The sequence below is a fragment of the Mus caroli genome, chromosome 13, assembly GCF_900094665.2.
Source record: "Mus caroli chromosome 13, CAROLI_EIJ_v1.1, whole genome shotgun sequence".
NCBI classification, from domain to species: Eukaryota; Metazoa; Chordata; class Mammalia; order Rodentia; family Muridae; genus Mus; species Mus caroli.
In genome coordinates, this window is record NC_034582.1 from 32,388,241 (window position 1) to 32,410,762 (window position 22,522).

At 42.4% G+C, this 22,522-nt stretch overlaps 1 protein-coding gene across 2 annotated transcripts in view; it reads right to left on the bottom strand.

Annotated features, from left to right (window-relative positions):
* The window catches only part of F13a1 (coagulation factor XIII A chain), a 170,823-nt gene that overhangs the window by 147,698 nt on the left and 603 nt on the right, over positions 1-22,522 (bottom strand). Inside the window, exons 1-3 of one of the 2 annotated variants that reach the window (XM_021180809.2) lie at positions 21,893-21,961; positions 20,108-20,255; positions 5,368-5,556 (exon numbers count right to left, since the gene is read on the bottom strand). In XM_021180809.2, coding sequence (XP_021036468.1) covers positions 5,368-5,556; positions 20,108-20,237 — 319 coding nt within the window. In that variant the 5' untranslated portion in view covers positions 20,238-20,255; positions 21,893-21,961. Of the gene's footprint in view, positions 1-5,367; positions 5,557-20,107; positions 20,256-21,892; positions 21,962-22,522 lie in introns of those variants that run through there. The other variant, XM_029484978.1, reaches the window with a different exon arrangement.

The following is a 22,522-nucleotide window of genomic DNA, read 5'->3' on the forward strand; positions in this document are numbered from 1 at the left end:
ATTCTTAGCCTTCCCATGACTCTACTCTGAAGACACCTGGTGTTATGGCTTGAGTCTGCAATATCCCCACAAGCTCATGTATTGATCCCTTGGTCTCTAGGTCGTGGTATGATTTTGGAAGGTTCTAGAAAGTTGAGGGGGTGGGTTCTAGTTGGATGGAGTAGAGCACTAGATAAGGATCTACCTTCAAAGGTTATACCTAGTCCTCAGTCCCTTCTTGTCTCTCTGCTTGCCATTTACAATAGGTGAATTGAACTGCCACCTCCTCCACACATTCTATTCTACCATGGGCTCAAAGTTGGCAGAGACAAGGGGCCTGAACAAAATCTATGAATCGTGGATCAGAAGATAATCCCCTCACCCCCCCCCCAAGTGGTTTTTTTTTGTTTTTTTATTTTTTTGTTTTTTTTTGGGTGGCAGCAATGTAAGAGTGACTGATATAACCAGGGAAAGACATGTTGTTCAAACAATCACCCTCCGAGAAAGGCACAAATGCTTTCTTGGAAGATTCTAGGAAATGCTTGGGTTTTTTGTTTGTTTGTTTGTTTGTTTTTTGTTTGTTTGGTTGTTTTTGTTTTGTTTTGTTTTTGTTTGTTTGTTTTTTGGGTAAGAGGCTCTGATCTTGCTAATATCTTCCTCTGCACTTTTCTTTCAGCAGAAAATGAAGTAAGACCCATGGGGCTGTAGGGGCCATGATGAGACCAAGAAAAAGGCCAAGAGAGGCTCTGAAGTCATGGCCTCAACTCTCTGGGGCTCTGTGATTGAACCCAGGGAGGAGGACATTTCTCGTGGATCAGAGCATTACTTCAGAGGGTGTGTAAGTGCCCTCTCCTGTGTCAGGAGAGCTGGTGAAGACACAACTAAGGGTTCTTGCCTTGGAGTAACTTTGTCATCTCAGCCCAAATACTTATCACCAAAACAAAACCAAAGAAAAACAACAGCAGATACTGGGCAGGATGTGAGGAAAGGAATGCATGGCTATTGGGTTCAGATTAGCATATTCCATGCAGAAAGTGTTGACAGGTTCTACAAAAAATGAAAACTAGAGTAGGTTTATGATCTGGCTATCTCACTCCCAGGAACATACCTGAAGCGATCCACTTCAGGGCACCATAGGAAAATTTGCATATCCACATGTGCTGCAATGCTATTTACTGGAGCTAAGATTGAAGTTAGACCAAGGTGCCTACTACAGAAGAGTTGATTTAAAAAAAAAAGTGTGTGTGTGTGTGTGTGTGTGTGTGTGTGTATTGTTCAGCTCTAAAGGTACACAGAATCAGGTAACATGCAGGAAAACTGGCAGGGTTAAAGAACACCATGATAAAAATAAGCTACATATAGAAAAATAAGTGCCATTAAATATGTTATCTATCATATATGGAAACAACAACAACAACAACAAAATGGCTTGAAAGTAGAATGGGAGGGGGCTGAAGGGAAGAGTCGGTGCTAGCAGAGGAGAGTGACTATGTCACAGTATATACGTGTGTGGCACTATCAAAACAGAACCTATTCCTTTGTACAATTAATATGTGTTATAGTAGTGATTTTTTTTAAAAAAGGATGCAGTTTTTCTTTCTCAACTAGCTATGAAGAAGGGGGAGGCATGTTAAAGTAACAGCAAATTAACACCACCAGCTGCTCTCAAGTCCCAGCTGCAGCCACAGGTTGGCACAGCCACACTTAACACCCTGTTCCAGCAGCAGGCTGAGGTGGAGAGAGAGAGAGAGAGAGAGAGAGGAGAGAGAGAGAGAGAGCCACACCCACCTCTTCAAATTTGTTAACACCTCCCACCCAATGCTGCATCTGGCTGTGTCTGCATACAGCTAATGAATGCAGTTGTCAAATACAAGCTTGCAAAACCCCGGCAGAGGAAATGCCCAAACTCTCCCGTGCACTCTCCTGGACACCTTCTTGGAAAACCCAAATGCAAGTAGGCTCATCTGGGACCATCTTGGTTTTGTTGTTGGTGGTGGTGGTTTATTTTATTTTATTTTATTATTTTTTTGTTTTTTCCAGATAGGGTTTCTCTGTATAGCCCTGGCTGTCCTGGAACTCACTTTGTAAACCAGGCTGACCTGGAACTCAGAAATCCGCCTGCCTCTGCCTCCCAAGTGCTAGGATTAAAGGCGTGTGCCACCTCCGCCCAGCTTGGGACCATCTTGTTTAAATATTTTAGAAGGGATCGCTCAAATATTAAATGTATATTTAACTAAGGAAGGAAGAAAGTAGGAGGAGATGGAAGAGAAACGAGAGGGGAGGAAGGAAGGAAGGAAGGAAGGAAGGAAGGAAGGAAGGAAGGAAGGAAGGAAGAAAGGGAGGGAGGGAGGGAGGAAGAAGAAAGGAAATTGGTTAGAAAGCAGAACAACTTCTGAATAAGACCCATGAGCTAGGATCTAAGGATAGCAACAAAAAGACACTCCCTAGTATTAACCTGTTGCACTGTAGACAAAAGCCTCAGAGAAGCAGAAGGAAACAATTACAAAAAATGCAGCTGTGGAATGGAAGCTGTGTGTGTGTGTGTGTAATTTTATTGTAGTAATAACATTCTGCAACTAGTAGGTATGCTCTTTAAAAATGAGTACTTAGCTAACATTGTTGATATATTTGATTGCTCATAACCCTCTATTTTTGTAAGATTAATTTTAGTTTTAATTATGTGCACTTGTGTGTGCCTGTGAACAGGAGTGCAGGTGGGTTCAGAGGCCAGAAGAGGGTGTCAGATTCCCTGGAGCTGGAGTTACATGTGGTGCTGGTGAGTCTACTGAGATGGAAGCTGAAGTTGAACTAGGTCGTCTATGGGGGTAACACTCTGAGCCAATTCATCATCCCTTATCATTTTTTTAAAAATAATTTAAGCATTTTCCACATGTAGTTTTGTGTGGGGAGGGCAGCTTGTGAGAGCCATTTAATCTCCTTCCACCATGTGAAGTTTGAATATCTACTCGGCTCATCAGACTTGGCAATAAGTGCCTATGCCTGCTGAGCCTTCTCACCAGCCCCTAAGCCTTCTAAAAGAAGAGATGCTCTCCTTCCAGATGAAAAATGATAAGGGCTGGAGAGATTCCAGCCTGTCCCAGTCTTTAGCGCTATTGCTGCAATGGCCCTGTGACATTTCAAATGACAGGAATTAGGAAAAGAACAGGAGACAAATCCCCCAATCCCTGGTTCTTTAATTGTCTCCTTTGCGTGTGAGTGATTTCTCAACTACTAAACAGTAGAAAGTTGAATTCTGTTGCTTTCTTTTCTTATATTGATGGTAAATTTGGAATCAGAAAATAGACTAATGTAATAATTCTCATAAGGGCTACAATGGAACAGCATTTAATGCTAAAAAATAGAAAGAGGATAAGCAGGGTTTCAAATACATGTTAGTTTGGTTATATACAGGATTTAATCTTAAAAGTAGGATGAGCTATGCATTTTCTCTTTTAAACCGAAGAAATAAAGTCAATACTGTTTCTCTTTTGTTTGAAGATGTCAGCTCTCACTAGTAGATAGTGTGGTATACTGCCCAGACCTCTCTGTTTTTATGAGGGTGTAGTGGCTGACAGCTCTCCATAGCTGACCCACTCTTAGAGCCTTGTTGACCAACACAGGAAACTTACGGTGTTAATGTCACAGCTGTTCCTTATGGGCCATCGAGAACCAAGGACCAGCCATGCACTGGGAAGAAGGTCTCACACCCTTCCTTACAATGGGGCAGCTCTGCAGATCCTAATCCAGCTACACAGTTTGGAGGCCACTGAGCCTCTGTGACCTTGTTATTTAACTCTTCCCTCGCCCATCACTGACTCCCGTATTCCTTCATACATGTTTATGTCAAGAGCAGCCCAACTAAACCTTAGCAAGACTATATAGTAAGAACCTATCTGAAAACACCAAATCAAAACAAAAGGTCTCTTTACAGCATAGAAGTCCAAAGCCTATAATTCATTAGCATTACCAAGTTACATAGTTGGATTACATAAAGTAATTACAAGTTACTTTAGTTTAGCTGGGGTGTTGCAACTTTTGACCAACATCTTGGAAGATTGTTGGAAGCATACTGAAACTTCTCATTTAAGAATATGTTTGGCCTTTATATGCCCCAGTACAGGGGAACGCCAGGGCCAAGAAGTGGGAGTGGGTGGGTAGGAGAGCCGGGCGGGGGGAGGGTATAGGGGACTTTTTGGGGTAGCATTTGAAATGTAAATGAAGAAAATAACTAATAAAAAAAGAATATGTTTGGCTTTTTCATTAATTTTTCATGGTATTTATATCACATATATAGAATTGTATCATATTTTTTAAAATTTATTTTGATCTTCCAAAATTGCAGTTACCATTATATAGGAAACACTTCTTATTTCTAAATGCTTAAGGCTAGTGGATTAGAGGGTGTGATTTTCAAGTATTCATCTCTGTCTAGCCAGCTTAAGAAGTTTTAGCGCTATCCCTTCCTTCCTTTTACCCTGCTGTTTTCTGAATATATGCTCATAACAGCATCAAAATTATACAGTTTTAGCTTTCTTTCCCCATTGTTTATAGAAGATATCTCTCTTGCATGTTTTTTTTTCCTGCACACCATACAGCAATGCTTTCTTTGGGCTATTTAGTAAACAAACAGTAATAGCAGGTATCTCTGTCTTATTTCTGTTTATAACTGTAGTATTAGACTCTCTCTTAAGCTGCTGTTTGGGGGCAAACCTTTCTGCAAAGGCCAGCTGATTATTAGTTTGATTATTTCAGCCATTATCAATATGATTGCCTGGCTTTTTCCTCAGCTCCCATGAGTGTGTGGATTTATGTGTGGAGTGTGTGGCTTACTTCAAGCCACCCTTCCTTTTTTTGTACCTGTATTTCTTCAATATCCATAAGTGGATATTGAATATCTGTTAAAATATGTCACGTAATAGTGACTTTGTAAAAAGGAAACAAGACCAAATTAATTTGAGAATCAATGGGACAAACAAAGCTAAAGCGAAATGGTCCTTTCCAGAACCTTGGAGATGTACACCATCAGTCATCAGGAGTACAAAGTGGTCAGTGGGTTTTCCTGCTTCATGCTCTTCTTGTGGACTGTTGGATGCTGCTTTCATGCAGAACTCACTTTGGGGTTCCATATATGGAGATCAGATGCTGAGGTTCGCAAATGCTCCCAGCCTATGACACCAACTAAATCACAATGGTAAGATGCGAAACCATTTGAGAAAAGCAAAACACTCAGTTAAATAATTTTTTTTCCAAATTATTAGTGTTTGGCCAATTTAACCACTCCTCCAACCAATCTTAAATACGGTGCAAGGAAAGAGAAAAATTGAGCCAGTGCCCACCTCTCTCTGCACCGTGACCCCTAGCATCATGGCTAAGGCAGGCAGCACTCACCAATGACATATTCCACTCTGAAGAGATCCTTCCTGGGGTCATAGGGACGGTTGAAGTCAATCTGGATGTAGAAGGTCTGCCCTCTGCGGACAATCAACTTATTGTTGTCATATTTGTCTGTGTGGTGATCAATCTTGTTACTGTCCCATCTCTCCTTGAACAGGTGAACAGCTGTGACATTCAGGTAATCTGTCCACACAGAAAGCAAAGTAAGAAAGCCATTAAATATGTTGGACCTAAACACATACTCAAAAACCCAGCTCATTTTTTTTTTTTCTGGAAGAAAATATGCTGCTTGAAACTGCAAGGGAGGGGAGGGGGCAGCAGATTCGAGAATAAACCTCTTGCTTTGGAAGAAAGATTCTTTTAAAACCTCTCCCCACCTGTGAGTTCTTTTCAGAGCACAGGATCCTCATTTTGGGAGAGAAGGGTGCCTAGTTTAAAGATCTAGCCACAGAGAAGCAGGGGTCAGAGTTCAAGTCTTCAGATTCTCTGTCTCATGCTGGGTGTTGTTAAGTCGGGCTCTTCCTGTTGCGACTGTCCCTCCCTATGTGAGACTGCCACTTCAATTTTCCCATTTTTCCAAAAGGAGCGATCACATCTGACAAAGCCTCAAAGGGACAAAGCCAGCCATTAATCCAAACTTCCCTCCTACCCCGGGAAGGGTCAAATGTCCTCCTACTGTAATTCTAAAAGTAGATCTGATGCTCAAAGGCAGGGAGAGGAGAAGAGGATCATGCTCTAGAAAGGGAGGCAGCATTTCTGTGTGACAACATGTGACCACATCCACTGGCATAGGCAGAATCAGATTCACACATCCTTGGCTCCTAAATGAGCCATCTAGGTGTCAGACTCTGGTCTTTTTGATGCTAAAATTTGCAAGTTTTCCCTGTCTTTTGGAGTCAGGAATATACATATCAATTATGTTTTCTACTCATATAGTGCTGCATATATTGCATATATTCACTTATTTTACAGAATCATGTGTTAGGCTAACAACAATACCCAGAGGCTTACATATATGATAGTGACATGAGATTCTATGAGTGATAGGAACTTACAGATTGTCTAGCACATACTAGCCCCAGAGAAAGGTGAGTTCCTCTCGTGCCTTTCTTCATCCCCTCCTGCATATGATCACACAGAGGAAGGTCTATGAAGTCGTTTAGAAGAGTGACTAGGGGGATTGGTTTCTGTGCATATGCTTGGAGTTCCATGTAGGAAAAGTTGAGTCAGGTAGCCTGGCCTCATTTTTCCAAGCTGCCTGGGTACTTGATGCATTCAGGAAGGACAACTGTGAGCTTGAAGACGTGTAGACATCTCCTTGCAAAACTCCCCAAACCCCTTTGCTTTACACAGGAATTCTAAATAGGACTTCCAGTCCCCTTAGGCTCCATTTTTCCCTTGTAGAGAAAAACAAAAACAAAAACAAACAAACAAACAAACAAAAAACAACAACAAAAAAGTTGGGCACATTAAGATTCCCTTAAACTCTTAAGTTCAACAGTCTCTGAAACAAAAAAAGCAAAAGCTTGGGTAAAACCAAGTTAAAATTCAAGTCCCAAATTTCTTGTATTTGATAATTTTCCTTCCAGATTTGAGTTCTCTCCTCCTTTCAAATGAGGATATTGGTGCCCAGAAATTTTCTAGGAAGATTATAGTTATAGTGGATGAGTCTGGTACTATACCGGGCACAGAGTGGGACCACTAACCTACGCTGGTTCACAGGCCATGAATCCTGCTGGAGCCTGTCCATCATGGTGGAGTACTTCATGGGTTCCTCTGACTCTGCTGCTAGGTAGGCAAAGTGCAAGAGATGATTCTACTTTTGCCTCATCTCAAAGACTTGTCAACACACAGGAGGCCCTGAAGAGAACTTTTCCTTTAAACTGGAAGCTGCAGATGTGTAATTTTAGAGCCTCTTTCCATGCTGCCTTTTCTTCTAACTTCTATGGTTTTATTAAAGTCACAATTCCAATGTTAAGGCAACTTAAGGAAGAGTTGGGAATTGACAACTGTGGAAGTGGGCAGTTCCCTGGGATTTTCTGGCTCTCCAGTCTGGCTCAGTGAGAGACCCTGTATCAAAAAGTAATGGTTTAAGAGGATGCTCGTTGTTGACCTCTCACCTCCACATACACATGCACTAGTGTGTATGCACATACATGCACACACACACAACATACACAAACCTCTCTCTGTCTTTGTTTCTCTCTGTGTCTCTGTTTCTCTTATACATGAATACACACACACATACCCTAAGATGGAAAACTCTCTCCAAAATGACTTTATGAATCAACTCTTCTGCTCTTTTTTCTTAGCATAGTTACTTTTTAAATCATCATATGAAAACAAAAATCTCAGAATGGTTTCAACAGCTCTCTGTTCATGTACAGCAGTGGAAGGAAAGCCCTCAATACTACAACTTCACTGAATCTCGGAGCCAAAGGCACCTTCTAGACCATTTGGTAGATCTTCTAGATATGGCTAAGCCATCTTTATGCATGGATTCTGGTCTCTGAGTGAACAGAGCACCTTTACCTCGTGACATATAGTCTGTTCTTATACAACTCTACTATTTTCAAGATAGTATATGCTTCTCTGTGGATTTTCTGACTGCTAAGTCCTGCATGGTCATGGAAGGAATGGTGTGACATGGTTCCCATCCCTAGAACAGACCAAATAGGGTGTGGGCCTCCATGAGTGTTGCTAGTTACTGGATATGAGGTTTGTTTGTTTAAAAATTAATTATATATCTAGAAGGAAAGGGTGTATCTATGACCTTAGCTATGATCTTCAAGACAGCCCTTTAGGCTGTGAGAAAGAAATCTGAAAACATGAGTTCAAAAATATATAAATGCTTAACTATGCAAAATATAAGGATGCAATATGAGTTGTATAAGGAGCTTCATGGACCTAAAAGAACAAAGGCAGCTGTATTATAAACCAGATCGTCAGAAAGATACTAAGGAAGAAGATAAAGAGATTTAGAGAGTAGTGACCTCAGGTCATGACCCCACCCAGCTAAGTTTATTGTTTGTGCTTACAAATGCAGGCAGATTCTGGTTCAAGGTCAGCCTGGGACAGAGTGAGTTTAGGTCCAGGCCCAGGTGTGGTGGGAATGGTAATTTCAGGGCAGGATACCACCCAGCTAAACTTTTTTTGTTGTTTGTTTGGTTTTTTTTTTTGTTTCTTTGTTTTGTTTGTTTGTTTGTTTGTTTGTTTGTCTTGAGACAGGGTTTCTCTGTGTAGTCCTGGCTGTCCTGGAACTCACTTTGTAGACCAGACTGGCATCGAACTCAGAAATCTACCTGCCTTTGCCTGCTGGGATTAAAGGCGTGCGCCACCACGCCCAGCTCCAGCTAAACTTATTATCTGTTTTTACAAAGGCAGGCAGATCTCTGAATTCATTTGCAATGCAAAAATAATGTGTTTGATGTCTTTTTCTAAGAATCAGGGAGCTGGGGTCATGGAATGCTGATTTGTGGGAGAATCAAAGGAGAACTTGAAGTAAATGACTGAATGTAAATAAAAGACTTGGCTTTGGTCTGTAAGAGCTGAGATATATGAATGAGCTCTCCGGAGATCTCCAAAGCTGTCTTGAGCAGAACACACTCTGTCAGCTTGTACCCATGATTTGACTTTGAGTGTTCTTTTGCCACTCTTGAACACTGCTTCTTCAGAGCCCCTGTCCAAACTGAGGATGGTTCTTGGCTTCTGACCATGAGTACTGGTTTGGACTACCACACAGATCCAGAGCAAGTCTATGTCCCTCTGCTACTCTGAAGTTTAGAGATTATCCCAAGACAACCCTTGAGTAAAACCATCCCAACTTTTAACCTCTTTTTTAAGGAGTCATTCCCAGAGTATTCTAAATCCTTTTTTCATAATACATTTAATTTTGTCAGTTTCTCTCAGGAAAAGTTTGTCCTCAACTCATATACATTATTCTGACTGCAGTTTTCCAATAAACTACAATGAGACCACTACATCTTATAAAAATAAAAAAGCATATTTTGGTTTCTTCAGGTAAGGCATCGTTGGGCACTGGTAGCTTACTATAGATTTACATTAAGCATCTGCTGAAACAAAACCCTTAAAACACACTCTGATGTCATTTCTATCAATAGGGGATTGCAATTTCACACAGACGCCCACAGATCTCTCACCTATGTAGTTACTTGGCTATATTTACTTATGCAACTGCTTTTTCTTCTTTGTAGCTCCATTGTTAAGGCCTTGCATGAATTCATAATACATTCAATGGTAGAGTTGGCTCATTGCTCTGTGTTCTTACAATCATTTTGGACCTTAAGTGTGCATTCAGTACACTTACTGTTCACTATAGTCAGATTTCTACAGGACATTGTTTTGTGTTGTCACCCAAGGTAGTAAAACAAGTATTCATTAGACAAATGCCTCATAATTGCAAGTAAGTAAGCACAATGGTAAATGCCGAAAGGGGCATAAATGATAAGAGAAATTTAGGGTTCTGGGAAGGGGTGTGGGAGAAGAAAGATAGGGTTCTACTTTCATTTCTATTGCTGTGATAAAACACTTTGAGCAGAAGCAATCTAGGGGAGAAATGGGTTTCTTTGGCTTACATTTCTAGGTCACAGTCCATCATTGAAGGAAGTCAGGGTAAGAACTTGAAGCACAGAGCATGGAGTTTGCTCACAAACTCACGTGTAGCTAGCTTTCTTATATAGCCAAGGACCTCTTGCCTAGGGAATGACACTCCTACAATGGACTAGGTCTTCCTCAGTTAAGACAATCAAGACCATCCTTGTAGACATACCTGAAGATCAATCTGGTAAAGATAAATACTCAGTTGAGACCCCCTTTTCAGGTGATTCTAGCCTGTGCCAAGTTGATAGTTAATGCTGACCAGGACAGCTGGGAACAAGTGCATAGAGAGGAGGGTAACTCAAGCAAGAGTTTGAGTGATCACAGAAGAAGCCGGAAGACAATAGGCTGGCTGGAGTGGGTTGAGGAACACAATGAAAGCTCAAGGCACAAGCTCCTTCATGTCTTGTTTACCACGTCCAGTGGTTTAGACTTTGTAATGAGGATCCAGTGAGAATTCAAAATGGTAAACTGGCATGATGGTTAAGTCCATGCATAAACTTGTTAAACCTCTTCTGGGGACAAAATGGAATAGGGTTGTGATGGTGTCAGTCTTGAAGTCCAATTAGAAAGCTGTTTCTTATACTGGGTTGCGATTGGTGCTGAGGGCCAGCCACTCCCTGTACACCTCCCTCCTCTGTCTGTGTTGACTGACCAGAGCCTGCAAAACATCTGCTCTGGTCCACCCAACCTACCCAACCCCAGATTTATGACCTTTGAAAATATTTAAGAATTCATGTCTCTGCATCAGTTTCTGCTAGAGCCAATCACCTGCCACTGCTGGAACAGAGATTGTATACAGATTGCCCTTAGCCCAAAGTGTCTACATTGTGTACTAAAAACAAATTAAAGAAAAATCTCAAGCATGGGGAAGATAGATTTGTGCTGTAGGGAATGAATATACAGGTCTTAATGTACTCCCTACACTTGCCTCCATAATTACTACCTTTCCTCCCTTATGATAGACTATTAGAAAGAATGTTTATTAATTCAAATGCCTTGATTTTTCAAGCAGCTTTATCTATGCAGAAAAATAAAGCTAGACATGAAAATTTACCCAGATTTCTATGTCATGGCCAGAAAGGGAGATTCACCCAACTTTCTACCTCACACCCCAGCCTAAAAAACCTGGTGAGCATCTAAGAAGTCTGAGAAAGGGTCAGACCTTGACCCTTATATAGTATAGAGCTAGTCCTGAATGATACTGGCTGGTACTGGAAGACAGAAAGCTTGGTGGTTTGGAAGACTCTGGCCTTAGCAAAGGCAGTCCAGATTATATGCTGGTACTGTGCATGGGCAGTAGTGTCTGCTCTGAAGTGGCCATGGCAAAATTTCTTTTTAGATATTAATATTTTGCATAATATTATAGAGCTGCTTCACTACTCTGTAATTATGCAAGGTTGGCAGTCATGGAAGGTTCTGAGGATATAGTTCACTAGTGAAAAGTATGTCCTGTCTTGCAGAGGACCCAAATTCAATTTCATGCACCACACTGGGTAGCTCATAACCACCTTTACTTCCAGCTTTAGGGGATGTTATTCCTTCTTCTGGCCTCCATAGACAGTGAACTCACATGCACACACAGAGACAGACATATATGAAATCCAAAACAAAATCTTTTAAAGGAATTACTGGATATTTTTAAGCTACTGTTTTGTTGTTGTTGTTGTTTTGTTTTGTTTTGTTTTTTACTTTTAATAGCATGATAGGTAAGACCACAGGATTTGGAGCCAAACTGTAGGGACCCTTTATATCTGCCACACATTGTCTTTATGACCTTGGACAAGCTGCATACATTCCCTGGGCCTCAGTTTCCTCATCTGTAAAGTGTAGTTGGAATGGGGAATATGGAAGGAGTGGTGGATCTGGGGTGACTGGCACAAGCTAATCACGCAGAAGTCAATAGCAGTAACATCGGCTCCTAACATCTAGCCAGTCCCTGGGTTCTAAACTTCAGAAATCAGTGTCTGGGAGAGCATCCCAGGCACCCAGGACGAGCATCCCTGAGATCCCATCAAGAAGCACACACCAAGAAGCATGCCCTGACCCTAGGCATGGCCTCACACATTCCTCATGTTCTCATACGTATTTGCTTTTCTTGTTCTGAATCTACAGGTAGAAAAGTCTTTTCCTACTCCAGTGTTAGAATAACACTTAATAAGACAGTGTAGACCACCATTAAGAACTTTATTTTACCTTTATACAGGACTGGAAACCCCTTGAGGAGAAGACAATACCTTGGACATCTTATCACTCATGTCTGGGGAAGTGTGGGAGAAAGTCCCAGCAGGCCTGTCACTTTTCATGTAAATGAGTCTCACACTAAACATTTAAATTGGTCTTGATTTTTTTCATTTTAAAATGAATTGTTTTATTAACTATAGAAGAAAATATATCAGTTCTTTTAATATCATGTATCAGACAGTTTATTCTCGAGACAAGCAATTGTAAGGACCACACATATTGCTGGAGAAGTCTAGAGATTACAGAGTCCAAGGCCTCCATGTGAGAACTTTTGTTTCACATTGGAATAGGCCAGCAGGTCTTCATGCTGTTTGGAATGAAGAGTAAGTAAAGGTGCTAGTGAAATGTTAAGTGTAACAAGCCTAAAACAGAGAGACAAAGGGACAGACAGACAGACAGACAGACACACACACACACACCCCTACCTATCTACCTACCTTATGGTTTGCAGATTTTTTTCTTAGTGTAAATAAACATATAGTTCTTTTGAACATAGTAGATAGGACCTAGGAGCCATAGCACCCACTTAATCCAAATAATAATACAGAAATAAGTATATGTGTGTACATAACACAAAGTACATCAAATACGCTTGATGTGTACATATATGTATATATATATATATATATATATATATATATATATATATATATATGACCCATTGCACTGTTTTTGAGAATATCTCATTTTAAGCATAGATTTTAAAAATCATATTTTTCAATTGCTTTTGTTTATTTATTTTATTACAATGTCACCCTAATAAATCAGTGCCCTTGGAAAGGAACACTCATAAGAAAATGCTGCATTCTAAGTGAGGAGAAACCAGGGCAAAGTTAAATAAAAATCTAATCTTTTCAGATTTCTTCCTCAAACTATCTAAATGAAGAAAAACATTTGATTTAAAAAAATGAGACTTGGGGGGGAAAAAAGACATAAAAGTGAAACTTGGCTGAGGTGTGGAAGATTAAAAGTCACTCTGATAGGAAAAAGGTTTAAAGCAATCATGTTCAAAACGGCAGTCAAATGTATAGGGTGCATGGAAAGATGAAACCAGGTGGCTTATTCTCTGGAAATAGAAAATGACAGCCATGTTCATGTCTCTTCAAAGTAAGCTTCTAATGGTTCAGTGGAATCACTAGGTGTTTTAATCTGTTTCTCATTACTGTAAGAAATGACTGAGACTGGATTTTTATGAAGAAAAAGGAGAAGGAGATGAGAAGAGAGAAAGGGAAGAAGGAATGGAGGACAAGGAGGATGGAAGGAAAGGAAAAAGAGAAGAGGAAAGGAGAAAGAGAAGAGGAAAGGGGAAGGAGGAGAGGAAGGAGAGACAAGGAAAGGAGAGGACACAAAAAGGGAGGGAGGAGAGGGAGAGTAAAGGAGAGGAAGGGAGAAAGAGGAGAGGAGAAGAGAGAAAGGGAAGAAGGAATGGAGGACAAGGAGGATGGAAGGAAAGGAAAAAGAGAAGAGGAAAGGAGAAAGAGAAGAGGAAAGGGGAAGGAGGAGAGGAAGGAGAGACAAGGAAAGGAGAGGACACAAAAAGGGAGGGAGGAGAGGGAGAGTAAAGGAGAGGAAGAAGAAGGAAGGAGAGGGGAGGGGAGAAGAGAGAGGAGGAGAGGAAAGGGTAGCTTCGAGATGGAGGAGAGATTGGGGAGGAGAGAGAGGAGGGGGAGAGAAGAGGGGGAGACAGAGGGGAGGGAAGGAGAGGAGAGGGGAAGAGAAGAGAGAAAAGAGAAGGAAGGAGAGAAGAGCAATAAGGTGGTTAGATGCTAACAGTTTAAGCCACATATTCTGTCTCTGCTGAGGGACCTGAACACACCTCATGCTGTGTGGCACATAGCATCATAAAGGCAGAAGCTTGACAAAAGAGAAAAAGATCTCATGACCAGGCCCACAGAGAGTGATTTATGGCCAGGCTCTATCTTTTGTAAAAACCCACTTTGGTCAGGGGTCACCTAGGGAGGACTTTAATCTCTTCCAAGGGCAACCCTGCACCCCCCCCAACCCCCCCCCCCCACACACACATAAGGACCTTTCAGTAGGCCCTGCCTCTCAGTTCACCACACAGAGACTAAGTTTTAGCATATGAACCTTTGAGGACAAACTACATCCAAATCCCAGCACTGAAAGTCAGTGTTGGGGAAGGAAGTAAGGTCTCCAATGTCACTAAATGGATAACATTTCTCTGGTTGTTCATGGATAGTCAAACACAAAGCAAGACAAAAACAGAATCCTTGTAACAAGGAACACATTTGGTTACCAAGAAACATGGACATAGGTATAAAAATAGCCTAAGGCATTCTAGTACCCCCTTGCCTATTCACGCTCCTCCCCAAGTGTATGGTACTCAGAAAGCACCTGTTGAGCTGGTGGATGGATTGTACTTTGCTTATTGACCTAACAAGACATAGCTTAGATAGAGAGAGCCTTCTTAGCATTTAGGGCTCGTTCACCACAAGCAGCAAATGAATTCACATCTCCCTGCCCAAGCCCAGCTCCTAGCAAAATGGAACAGCTCGCTGGGAAGCCACTTCTTCTTCTTCTTTTTTTTAAGTTATATTATGGCTAGGAACTTGGCAGCTTGCCCTTTCAAAGTGACAGCTTTCAAAAAGTCTACCTAACACAATTTAGTCTAATTCCAAACACATCAGAAAATGGGCTGTTAAAGAAAGAATGTTTCTCCCCGAGAGTCAGCGGCTTCCCTGTCCTCCTACTCTCTCCTTAATATGAAAAAAAGTGAATTATCTTCTCCCTGGGTTGCAAAAATATTCTTCTGAGAATGATTATACCTGTCACAGATGGGATCTTGAAATAAGTTAAATGTTTAGGTTCATATTCTAGGAATTCCCTGGTGAGTTGAGTTCTCCCTGCAATTTTTGGTAACATTATTACTAAGCTATAGGCATTAACGCTATGCACGAGGAAGTAGGTCTGTTTATGGTGGAAAGAACCACAGGAAGGCTTTTTCTCACACATCTTTTGGCGACTCAGGAGGAGAAAGTATAATTAGAACAATTAAAGACATTTTTCTTCAGAAGCTATTATTTAAACTGTGGCTACTAAAATGTCCTATAGCCTTAAATGCTTCAGAAATCTTAGAACAAAAGAAATGAGACTCACACCTTCTCCAGGGCTGAAGACCTTCTAGTCTACCTCTCCTCTAGCCTGAAAATATCTTCTGTCAATTTTCTCTTCACCATGAGAATTACTTTTATAAAACATAAATCTGGTATTGAGAGTCCACAGCAAGTCTCCTATGTTCTGTGGGATGGAAGGACAGTAGAGTTGGAAAGACAGTCAATCCTTATTGTAGCGTGACCCCTGCCAAGTTTTTAAGGCTTGTCTTTTTTGTCCTTCAGCCAATTCTCACCACTTTTGAAAACAATCTTCCATGTACTCTTCATCCTTTATTCCTTCATCTTTTAAAAGAGATGCATTCATTCTTTTCCCTTCCAGGTGGTGTCAGGGTGTGGGGTGTGGGAGGGGGTGGTGGTATGTATTCTTGTGTATGTATTTTAAGGCAGGGTCTCTCCCTGAACCTGAGGTTCAAGTTTTCTCAGTTAGGTTGGAAACAGACAAACTCATCAATCCTCCTGTCTCCTCTCATCTTAAGATCTGGGGTGACAGGAGTGTGTAGGATGCCTAATGAGCTACATGGGCACTAGGATCTAGTACCCATGATTGTCCATCAAGCTCCCTAATCCAGGAAGTCATCTCTCTAGCCCACTGCTTCTTCTCCATTTGACATGTGGTCTACATCATCTGTATGTAGTACAGACTGTTCAGAAAATCATAATTCCCAACCTCCCATATACAGACATTTCAAGCTTGCACTACCACACTTGGCTTGGCCCTTGCTTTTATTCATTATTTTTATTTTATTGAGAGAAAGACTCTCCTATTCCCCAAAACTAGCCTTGGACTCCTCTCTTATCTTCCTGCGGCCATCTCCTAAGTGCTAGGATTAAAAGTCTTTATGGCCATGCTCAGCAGGGCATGTCTGGAGCATTCTTTGTTATCTCACAAGGTGCAGCTGAGATGTCTTTGCTATCTGGAAGCCTTCTTCATCGTCTTCCCAACTCCACGACAAACCCCGTCTCTCCAGAATTTTACTGTAGTTTGCATAAATTTCAATTCCAGTATTTTTTTTAGACTGAATTGCAGTGATCTTTGCTAAGTTTTTGTTTGTTTTGTTTTGGGGGTTTTGTTTGCTTTTAAAATGAAAGCCATTTGAGGTGAGAGATTGACTTTCTCTTTCTGTCTCCAAATAGACTCTTGGCATGTAAATGACAACAAATACAGTTTTTTTTTTTTTTGAATTGAGTGAGTGATGGAGTCTTCTTCACTTAATAACTTCTTTTCTCCATCATGCATTGAATGCTTCTCTCTTTCTTTCAATAACCCCTATATTCAGAGTGTCTCCTTGGCACCAAGGAGAAGTTGACTACTAACTGATTAGGAGATTGGCTTAATTCTGACAAAGAATGGTAGGAGGGAAGAAATTCTCAGAAAACCACCTAGACTCCACTATCCTAAAACCTCCTGGGTCTGCCTCCATATGAATGTTCATCAGGCTGTCCTTGCTTCCTTGTTTGACTCCAACACAGTAGTCCTGCCACGTAAATCTTCTAATTACTGCTCTAAATGGCCACCCTGTAACAGAATCCCACAGCCCAGGAGGATGAACTGGTGTTACGCAGCATTACATTTCTAGCCACATGCAACTTGAAACCAGGAAGGCTATGAAGAGATTTTGCAGAAATACCAACCGACTATGTAGGACATTTCATTGAGAAATGAATGCCAATATGGGACTGGAAAGATGGCTCGTCTGGTAAAAAAGCACTTGCCACATAAGAATAAGGACCAGACTTCGAATTCTAGTCCTTAATTCAGAGGTGGAAGCAGGGGATCCCTAGAGCAAGCTGGCTTGCCAGAGTAGCCAAACTGATGTGCTAGATTTAAGTGAGAGACTGATTCCCAATACATAAGGTGGAAAGTAACCAAGGAAGATAGCCAACATTAACCTTTGGCCTCCATGTACACACACACACACACACACACTTAAATACTATGCACAGATAATCATGATGATTTTCCAATTATGTGACACACAAGGGGACAGTAAGTATCTCTAAAGGTATGTGATGACATCTGGCACATTTACAACTTGGTCCTACCCCTGAGGTCCCATGTCAGATATTTCTGATTTTCTTAAATACTATAGTATGCATTTGGAGACATTCTGTGAATTTATATAGTTTAATGTGTTTTGATTTTAACCTTATTAAAATAATATTTTGAAAAGGGTCCTTGCTCTCTCTCCCAGGCTAGCCTTGAAATGATTCTCTGTTTCAACCTTTCAAGTGGACAGGAGTATGGCATGCTTCACTCAAATCAAAGAATTCTTAAGCACGTATGCCCAGTTGTGGTGAAAGGCTATTATACACACCAGCCACATTCTGGAAATTCATGAATACTTCCCAGTCACAGTCAGTATTCATGGTGATGGACTTAATTAAAATGAAAGGGCTGATGTGTTTTTTTTTTCCCCTCTCCTTGCTTTTCTGATCTGCTCAGTTAGATTTACATGGCGAGTTTTCAAAATGAAAAAGCTATCATTGAAGGCAGTGAGGATGGAGAGCTGGGCATAAGGCTCTGGGATCCTGGAGTCAGAGCCATCCTAAGTGGAGATGAAAGTGCTCCCAGGTCCACTAGTGGCCACTGGGTGAAGTGCAGGACTACTTGAACCAACGCCTGCCTTCCCTGCCATTCTTTAGTCCCTTTATAAAGGTGACTTCTGGGGGTAGTGGGTGGAGAGGCTTGATATATTTAGTGCCAAACCCACTCTGTGCTGTTTAGACAAATAAACAGAAATTCAGACTCTGCAGAATAACAGTCTGGTTCAGACAGTATATCTGCTGATTTTTTTTCTTTTTCTTTTTTTTTCCTGTTCAGCTCTCTTGAGACTCCCCAGCTATGATTCTTGGTTCAGAGATCGCATCTACACAGTGAAGAACACTAAATAAACACATACTCAAATACGTTATTAATGAGTTACAGTAATTTGGCTTGGTGAGTCATTCAGTTTGTGAGTTGCTGACTGTTTACATCCATTCAGATCATGCTGCACTCACTGGCCCCTCACTTTCCTATGTGAGGACTGCTTGGGTACAACTCTCATGTCATGTGGGCTGTGGACATATGACTCCAAAGTAAAAAAAAGGCTGCCTTTTCAAAATAGGTGAAATATTTCCCCATCTCTGCTTCCAAAGAAAGATTTACAGAGAAAACCAGTTATATCAGATAAAAGGGGTGGGGGGAATCAACTGACCTCTTTAAGCACTCTCATGAACTTTTATGTGTTGTTGGCAACATTTGGCTCAGATTTATAATGTCCTTGGGTGCTCCATCAGTGATGTCCTGGTGGAGAAGGATCATCTGCGCATTCCATCTAACCGACCATCACTGGTCCTGTGGCATGGGTCAGATGCTGTCACGGGCAACATTTATCCAGTTCTTAGGAACACCCTGCTCATTATCTCTACTTTGTTGATGGTAATATTAAGGCTTGAGGACTTAGATGACTTTTTCTGAGATGGGAAGCTGAGCTTTCTGCTTCTAAGACCAGTAATTCTTTGTGCCCTTTATCACACTCACAGAGGTTCATGTGTCTCCTCATGAATACCGCTGGGGCTGCCTGAGCTCTTTCCTCTTTCTCCTCCTATGTCTGCCTTCTTCCAGAGCCAATGCACTCTCATCCAGAGCTCAGTGTCTTCTCTGCCAGAGGGGAATTTTACAAGAAAACTGAATACCCTAAGGTGACCCATGGGATAGTTTGATGTCTGCAGGCTTTCCAATATTATTTGCATTCTTTAAAAAAAAAAAAGCTTCTAGTCTTGGCAGCAAAAAGTACAGACTATCAATTCATTGCTTTTATTTCCTAACCTGACAAAGAAAACGGAGGCCAGATGGTTGTATACCCAGGTTCTGTGGCTTTAATGTTAGGGTTTAGAATGTGACACTTAGTTGGAAGAGTTAGTACTTGGGCACTAAGAGCCACTGAGTGACTGTCTGTACCTACTTCAGCAAGTAGATGTCTATACCCCATGAAATGCAGCACTGAGAGCCCACAGGAGCAAAACTGGGTTTTGGTGCATAAACGAGATTCTGCAATGTATTGCCAGCTAGATGCTATTCGGGGACAAGAGTCTGAATGTCCCCGCTCATTCCTCAATGGAATGGCTTGTGTATCACCAAGCCAGTGCTGGCACCTGGACCCTGTCATTAACTGACACGGTCAGAAGGGGGTCATCTGGTGGCCACTGCACCCAGAGTGGGTCCCTCAGGAGGAGGCAGAGGAGGAGCATCTTGTCTTGCCTTCTCCCTTAGTTACTCAGGAGACACATTGAGGGCTTCCATCTCTGTTACTGTCAGAATCTGGCACCTCTCACCAGCTCTGAGATTCAGAGCTGTGGATGGAGGAGGGGGAAGGAAGGAGTTGCAAGCCAGACAGTCAGACAATATTACAGAAGTGGAATCTTCCAGCAAGAGAATATTCTCTAAAGGAAAGAACATCAGGGGTGAAAGAGGTCCTTGGTGAATTCAACACCATGTTGTGTAAAAGGAATGGCTGAGAAGTAGAAAGAGGAAGTACCTTCCCTATGTGACAAGATAAGTAAAGGCCCAAACTTAGACTGTCCTTTCAGCTTCTCTGGTATTTCTACAGCTTGAGTTTTGGAGACTTTCTTGGGTGGGCACCAGAGACTACAAGGGGACATATTTTTGTAAATCTTTGTGGAGGAGGGTCCTGACACAGATCCCTCATGGGAAATGAGGTCCTGCTCTAGTAGACACAGTGGTATGCTTCTCCTACCTTTCAGGTTGACACCCCTTGGCACCAGGCCTTGTAGCTCCTCGGTAGGGAGGTCCACTTCTGCAGCATTGGAGTTATTGGGCGGGACTGCTCGCCTCCCCCCAAAGGTGCTTGCTGGAGTATCTGACATTCTCAGCTTTACTGGATCCTTGGGAAGGGAGAAGAGAGTTCATGGGGCAGGAATGTGAAATGGGTACCACTTGTGGCTAGGATTCTAAAATAGAGGCAGAGATGCAAACCGTACATGGCAGCTCCCAGACAATACATTGTAAGCCACACACAAAATATGATAACTGGGAGGTGGCAGTGAGGATTACCCCAGTGATGGAGTGTGTCCCCTGAGGATCTCAGGGAGAGTCCCCATTTGTCAAGATGTAGAGAAAGCAGGGGATTAAGAAGTCTTTAAAGATTTTAGACAGCATAATTTTTCTTGCCTCAGCACCCCAAAGCCTGTGTATTTGCAGGTACATGCAACTGCTCATCTCAGGGAGACTCACCAAGCCAACGTCACTGTGAGGATTAGACTCATGAAAACATGTGCAGATTAGGATGGTCCCTTAACGCTGTCCCACCAATCATTTCACTTGGTCACTATTTACTGAGGGCTTCTTACAAGCTGGGATGTGATCTTCGTACTTAGGTAGGTTCATCAGACATGGAAACAGTGTCTCTTTCCTGAGAGTTTACAGTATCGTGGGTTTAGGGGTGAGCCTGACAATAGTCAAACATGAATTTGCTAGGGTATGTGGGATGGAGGTCATGGTTATGTCCAATTGAAATCGTGAGTAGGCTGTGCTCTAACTTGGTCTGGCCTGCTTCCTCTTCCCTTGGAGTTTGTGCAGGCAACCAGCCAGTCTAAACACTACCCACCTTACCTTCAGGGCCCAATAAGGACTTGTTGACCAACTGGCCAAAATAAAGGGGGACTTTGTCTCTTCACCTGGCTCGCCATTCAGTGACTCCTGGCAATCTGGCTGTTTGCAAAACCCAGGCACACCCTTGTAAGGTGAAGCATTGCTATTATGGGATCAACTTGATTTAACTTGATTCTAGAAATGAGAGGAGCCCTAGAAGCGAGGCTGAGCACAGGGCCATTTAGTAAGGTATTTGGTCTTTGGAGGAGAAAGGGGTTCTTGGAAGGACGAGACAGCAATAGGTATCTACAGATGCCTTTGGGGATTTACAGATAATCTCTGGTGAGCTAAGGAGGGAGAAGAGTTTAAATAAAAAGGTTTGGTGACAGAGAGGACAAGAAAACTCAACCCCCTGGTGTTAAATAGCAAAGGCATCCTGAGTGGTCACAGGGGATGGGGAGCAGTGCTGGGTAGTCACACCACCTTCTAGTAGAGAGCAAGTAGAGCAGAGAACATTCCTGGTGCTGGTCAAGGAAGGAAGTGCAGGTCACTGTGTGAGTACAGGTGAGGGAGCTCTCCTTCTCTTGGTAGATTTAGAGATGGGAAAGGAAATTGAGTTCAGCCCCTGTGTTGAGATGGAAGGCAGGCATTCCCAGGTGGCCTTACCCTGTCCTCTAACCTTAGTCCCAGCTCCACAGCTGGCTTCCCTTGGGAAAGGGGACCTGCCTTAGAGGAGCAACCTCACCCAGCTGTGTTCTCAGGATAGCATGGTAGAGTTCAAAGAGGGTCCCTCTTAAAGAAGTGAAAATGTGGAGATGGAGATAGAGGCTGCCTATGACCCCCCCAACACTACAGAGACATAGAATGTAGGTCCAGAGGACTGTCACAGCTTGGAACAGGGCTGCTTAGTGCTGCTCTGAGGGTCTCTTACCTGCTTGTGCTCCTCAGAGGGTGCTCTGGTAGTCTCTCTGTGTGCCTCTGGGTACTTCCTCAAAAGGACTCAGGCAAAGTGACCAGAAAGTTGGCTCTTAAATAACTTCCTAACGGCTCCCACCCTCCTCCCCATCCCAGAGGATTTCTCCTCCCCTTTTTTGACAGCTAGTGAAGGGGGCAGAACTGTTTCTAGGACTTTCCATGTACTCCTGCCATTCGGTTCTGATGGTCTAGTATGTGTGCCTCCCTGCCTCCATACCCCATTTGTTCCTAAGTTCCCATGCTGGCATCTCCTCACCACCCCCCGACCCCCCAGTCAGCCTTTCCCCTCCTCTGGCTACTACTAGCAACTGGCAAATGGCACTGGAGTGTGAGCCAGCCTCTCTTCTGCCCTCTTGCTGGGTCAGAAGGGCTAAAGGGTCATTTTTTTTTTTTATCCTGTGGAAATGCCTTGCCAGGGTGGTTAGCTGGCAGAAGGGAGGATCTGCCTTTTTACAGACAGGTCACACAGACAGTGGTGACCGTGCATAAAGCAAGAGCAATGGTTCCATCTTGTGCAAAGAAAATTGCCTCCTGAATTTCCCACAGATCAGCCCCAGCCCCAGCCCCAGCCCCAGCCCCAGCCCCA